This window comes from Saccopteryx bilineata, chromosome 5 (assembly GCF_036850765.1).
Source record: "Saccopteryx bilineata isolate mSacBil1 chromosome 5, mSacBil1_pri_phased_curated, whole genome shotgun sequence".
In the NCBI taxonomy this organism is placed as follows: Eukaryota; Metazoa; Chordata; class Mammalia; order Chiroptera; family Emballonuridae; genus Saccopteryx; species Saccopteryx bilineata.
The window spans coordinates 214,464,234-214,470,233 of record NC_089494.1 but is presented as its reverse complement, the minus strand read 5'-3'; the positions used below and the strand labels follow the sequence as shown (position 1 = coordinate 214,470,233).

General features: G+C 44.6%; 1 protein-coding gene across 4 annotated transcripts in view; it reads left to right on the top strand.

Moving 5' to 3' along the window:
• Positions 1-349: 349 nt before the first annotated feature.
• Positions 350-6,000, top strand: part of YTHDC1 (YTH N6-methyladenosine RNA binding protein C1) — a 42,804-nt gene continuing 37,153 nt past the window's right edge. For 3 of the 4 annotated variants that reach the window (XM_066279197.1, XM_066279195.1, XM_066279194.1), the window contains exon 1: positions 351-742. In XM_066279197.1, coding sequence (XP_066135294.1) covers positions 715-742 — 28 coding nt within the window. In that variant the 5' untranslated portion in view covers positions 351-714. Of the gene's footprint in view, positions 743-6,000 lie in introns of all 4 variants that reach the window. The other variant, XM_066279196.1, reaches the window with a different exon arrangement.

The following is a 6,000-nucleotide window of genomic DNA, read 5'->3' as shown; positions in this document are numbered from 1 at the left end:
CCAGAGTGGGAAGTAGTGGCAGCAAAGGAAAGGGACCGGCCTACACTTGTAAACAAGTGTCGGATTTCCAGAACGGAAATCAGGAGTCCCGCGGAGCGCCAAGGGAGCATCCTCGCGCTGAGGCTGGAAGGTCCGCCAGTAGGCGTTCCACGTGAGAAGAACCGAGCCGCCTCAGAGCACTCACAGGCTCTGAAGGCGGATAAGCAAGACGAGTGAGCTCATCACCGCCGAGACTTACTGTGGGGACGGCGGGCGGCAGGGGGCGGGGCGACATGCAGACGTTGCTCACGTTCCCCGTCACTCCCTCCGCACTGTGACGTTGCTACGGAGGAACGGAGCGTAAACAGCGCAGGGCATTTCGGGAGCGGGATTGTTTCACACAGGAAGCAGGCTCCATTTTAGCGCCGCCCGCCGTCGCCATCTGTTTCCCTTCCCTCCCTTTTACCCCTCCCTTCCCCAAACCCCAGCGGGAAGGCTGGGCCTAGGCCTCCGGAGGCTGGAGTGCGAGGAGGGAAGGGGAGAAGGGAGAAAGGGGAAAAGCGAGGAGAAAAAGGTTGAGTCGAGAAAGGTGAGTGGTCGAGGCCAAGGTGCGAAGCTCGGAGCCCGGCGGACGGACTGACGGACGTTCCCGTGCGACTGCTGCCGCGGCTGCGGCCCACGCGCGAGCGGCGTCGAGGCGGTGGCGGCGGCGGCAGCGGAAGTAGGAGAGGAGCAATGGCGGCCGACAGCCGGGAGGAGAAAGGTTAGTGCGGGGAAAGGTGACGGGCGGAGGCGGGGCTCGGGAGCGGGGCGGCGGAGCGGTGGGTCCCCGCGGCGGGGTGGGGGTTGGGAAGGTTAGCGGCCTCGCGCGGAGCCGGCGCCCCTGCACACCGACACACCGGGACCCAGCGGAAGAGACCGGGCCTGCCCTTTGGTTCTGCATCTCCATGTAACCTAACACTTTTTCTGGCCTGGGGTTTTCTTTTTTTCTTTCATCCTAATTCCCTCTTCACTTTCCCTTCAGCTGTCCTGGGCGCGGCTGGGAGAAGGCCTGTTCTCAGATGCAGGCCCTTAGGTTTAGTTCTGGTAGGATTATGCGGACGTAATGCGTATTTTCAGAATAACCTTTTCTGTTAGACTTAATTTCGAAAACCTTTTAATTCCACCGTCGAAGCTGATAGTCTATTAAGTGAACATATTTAAAAAAGTATAGGCAGGTGGGCTATTCATCTCGAGAAATACGTGCAAGTAACTCCTGGCTGTTCCTGTTAAATAGGCAGAGTGGTAAGACTTGGCAGTTTGGTTCCTCGAATACTTACCTTGGAAAATATGTGTGTAATATTTGCAAAGATTATCATATGATTTAGGCCTGACAAAACATGTTGGCCACTATTTTGATTGAAACACGTTGTGCGTAGCTTTCAGACGGTAGAACCAGGGACAAATGGGTGTAATTTATAAAAAGTTGGAGTGATGAGCCCTGGCTGGTTGGCTCAGTGGTGGAGCGTCGGCCTGGCGTGCAGGAGTCCCAGGTTCGATTCCTGGCCAGATCACACAGGAGAAGCGCCCATCTGCTTCTCCACCCCTCCCCCTCTCCTTTCTCTCTGTCTCTCTCCTCCCCTCCTGCAGCCAAGGCTCCACTGGAGCAAAGTTGGCCCGGGCGCTGAGGATGGCTCTGTGGCCTCTGCCTCAGGCGCTAGAATGGCTCTGGTTGCAACAGAGCGATGCCCCGATGGGCAGAGAGCATCGCCCCCCTGGTGGGCATGCCGGGTGGATCTTGGTCGGGCACATGCGGGAGTCTGTCTCTCTGCCTCCCCATTTCCAACTTCAGAAAAATACAAAAAAAAAAAAAAAAAAGGAGGGATAAAATTACAGTGGAATATAGGAGAAACTCGTGGTGCCTGAATGGTATGCCATGTCTCTTGAAATGCCTACCTCCCAGGCCGTGAAGATGTTAATGTGGATCTTGGATCAATCAGTACATGTCTGGAGAGTGGTTTAGCTTAGATGCTTAGTTTTGGGAAGGTTATAGTTGACAAAAATGGGGACAGCTGTCCTGTAGTTCCCAGATTTACCCTTCTTATGTTCTTAATTAATTTGGGGTGAGGATTTTTTAAATAGGCTCTAGAGCTAGTTGCATTTAGGACTGTGTTCTTTAATTTTTTCCCCAAGAAAGAAGTCTTTGTGCTTCAATAAACTGCTTTATGATAGGGACAAACTTGGAAAGTGTGGTGGGTGGGAATGTGTTTAAGATATTGTTCCTATCTTAAAGCAGTTGAATGATTAGGCTATAGGATTGTAGTTTAATTTACCTTCCTTAAATGAATTCTAAAAAAATCTCCATCTCTACTCTTTTGATAAATCCAGAAAGGAAACTAATTTTAATTAGTAATAAAGTCAGTTGTTAAACCAAGTTATTTTAATCAATAATTCAGTCAACATTTGATTGTGTCAGAGTGTAATCTGTGAGCTGTGGGAGTGGATGGCAGTTGTCGTGAGATGAACCAAATACAAAATGATAAACTCAGTACTCTCAGGAAATCACTATCCTTTGGAATAGTTAAGTCAGTAGTGAATACAGTACTGTAATGTACATTGAGGAAGGAGAGTGGGAGATGTTTTAAATATTTTAATTTTTTTTTCTTCTTTTCCAAGTGAGAGGAGGAAAGGTAGACAGACTCCCACGTGCAATCTGACTGGGATCTACTTGGTCACCCCCGTCGCTTTGCGGCCATGCTCACAACCGGGCTACTTTTAGTGCCTGAGTTGGACGTTCCTCCCAGCTGGCCTTAGTGCCCAAGGCAAGCTGGGCCAAATCATTAGAAACAATTGAGCTATGGCTGCAGAAGGGGGAAAGAGAAGAGGGGGAGAGGTGTAGGAGCAGGTGGTCGCTTTGCCTGTGTGCCCTGACAGGGAATCAAACCTGGAACATCCACCCACCCAGCTGACGCTCTACCACTGAGCCAACTGGCCAGAGCTAAATATTTTGTTTTACAAATGGATTTATTGATGAAAGTGCAGTCCAAATGTATAAACTTGTAACTATAGTTGGGAAGAATATAGTAATGTCACCTATTAGCAGTACTTAGGATAAATTTTCCAGCTTTTGAAAGGCCTTATGTTAAGTTTTAATGAAATTCAATTTCCATAATTGAATTTACCTGTTTTAAAACTGATATAAGTGCTTATTATCTTCATTTCTCAGATCCAAGATTATCTTGAGTTTACTAGGAAAACTTCAAATACAAACCTAATGGAATTGCTTATTTAATTCTAGAATGGGAAGATTTCTAGAAAACCCATTTTTGCAAACAAGGAAACAAGTCCACAGTGTCTCACTTGATCATGCACACAGCTAGAAGAACAGCCAGAATTAGAATCAATACTTGACTCTTCTCATACTTGAACAAGAAAAAGTGAGAGGCTGAGTACTGACTTTTCAGTTACCTTTTATGAATCATTGGGAAGTTATAAAGATAAGCCTTATAAGAATCTTAGACCCGTCACAAACCTTAGGTCTCTCCTAAATAATTTCATAAATGGTGTAAGATTTTGATATGGTATGAATCTAAATTGCAGAAAATTTGCTCTTCACAGAATAGTTAAAAGATTTTTGGTCATAGAGGCTTTGAACGTCATCTGTGTTACTCAGACTTAGAAACTGAAGTCTATATAACTGGAAAAATTAGCAGTTCCTTTTGATTATTGTGGTGATTTGCTCAAAAAGTAGATCTGAAAAATTGGAATGTTGGTGGTGTTAAATGCTGTTTTTCTATACAAGAAAGTACACATCTTTTATGCTATAAATAACCTTATATAAATTTTTTTTCTTTTTTACAGAGACAGAGAGTTAGAGAGAGGGATAGATAGGGACAAAAAGACAGGAATGGAAAGAGATGAGAAGCATCAATCATCAGTTTTTTTATTGCGACACTAGTTGTTCATTGATTGCTTTCTCATATGTGCCTTGACCGAGGCCCTTCAGCAGACCGAGTAACCCCTTGGGTCCAAGCTGGTGAGCTTTTGCTCAAATCAGATGAGCCCGTACTCAAGGTGGCGACCTCAGGGTCTGGAACCTGGGTTCTCCGCATCCCAGTCCGACGCTCTATCCACTGCGCCACTGCCTGGTCAGGCTAAACTATTTCTTGACCTCTTAAAAAGTTCTCTCCAAACAAGTTATAAAAGTTTAATATACTGTATTTCCCTGTGTATAAGAAGCTCCCATGTATAAGCCGCATCTTAATTTTGGGGCCCTAAATTTGAAAAAAAGAATATTACATAAAGTTATTGAACTTGCTTTTATTCATCATAAAATTTATTCAACTCCTTATCGCTGTCAAAACTCCCATCCATTAGCTTGTCCTCATCTGTGTCTGAGGACGAATCACTGTCTTCAACAATGAGGGCAAAAACAAGCGTGGAAAAGTGGGAAATACAAGTAAAAAAAATCTACAACCGTTGTATAAGATGCACCCAGTTTTTAGACTCCAGGTTTTTCCGGAAAGGGTGTGTCTTATACACCAGGAAATATGGTATTCAAAATGTGGGTAATGAATTACCACTTTTATAATAAGTAACATATTTTCTACATTACCAAAGTGGAAACTCTATGAGGGCCAGGAATATGTCTTGCTTACCAGGTTCCTGGTGTACAGTAATTGTATGGTTGTAAATCATTACAGGTTGGAATTCATTAATAACTGACTAGTTATGTGACATTTTCTATTGACGCCCAAAGCTGAGAGTTTTAGAGTTTGAATTATATATGTACACACTTTGCAGGCAAGTACATACAAATATATACAGACAGTTATGTGCACACACATGTATATATACTGTACATACTATAGCCCTCCCTGTAGTATAGTTTTAGGTTTAGATTGTTGTTCTTGGTCTACTTTAGTTAGGGCTCTATGAGATATAGACTGAATATATATTTGGTATTCCAACATAGTTGTTTTACTCATAGTAGAAATGGGATAAGAAATTTAAAATGTTCTCCTTAGACACTTCAATTTTATGCTTTTTGGAAGACAAAAAATATGAATGGGATGGGAGATCCAAAGCATTTTATTTAGAGGATTAAAAGTTTTGAATGACAAAACAGTAACAGAGGCTTAAGTCAAATATAACAGAAGAGGAGGTTCCACGAAACTTGGTGCATGGTCAAACTCCACTAAAACTATATTAAATGAATTAAAATAAAATGTATAATGTACTCTGGTGCTGTGTACATATATTTATAATATGCTTACTTTCCAGTTTTTTGTTTTATTTTTTATTTAAGTTGTTCAGGTGTTAGTCAAATGCTGGACCCTGAAATAAATAGTACTTTGTATCTCCTGACCTAGAAGCTTCTGGGGTTAAAATAGATTAATGAGGCACTGGCCACTTGACTCAGCGGTTTAGTGTCGATCCGGAGTGTGGAAGTACCGGGGTTTTTTTTTTGTTTTTTTTTTCCCCCAGGGACAGACAGACAAAACAGAGAGATGAGAAGCATCAATCATCAGTTTTTCATTGTGACACCTTAGTTGTTCATTGATTGCCTTCTCATGTGCCTTGACCGTGGGCCTTTAGCAGACCGAGCAACCCCTTGCTCGGGCTAGCGAGCTTGAGTCCAAACTGGTGAGCTTTTGCTCAAACCAGAAGAGCCTGCGCTCAAGTTGGCAACCTCGGGGTCTCGAACCTGGGTCCTCGGCATCCTAGTCCGACGCTCTATCCACTGCACTACCGCCTGGTCAGGCACAGTACCGAGTTTTGATTCCTGGTCAGGGCACACAGGAGAAGCGACCATCTGCTCCACCCCTCCTCCTCCTCTTCTCTCTCTCTTTTTTCCCTCCCTCCCTCTCTCCCTCTCACCCCACTCACATCCATGGCTCCAATGGTTCAAGCAAGTTGACCCCAGGCACTGAGAATGGCTCCATGGCCTCACCTCAGGTGCTAAATAGCTTGGTTGCTGAGCAACAGGGCAAAAAGCATCAACCCCAGAAGAGGTTGCTGGGTGGATCGTGATCAGGGCAT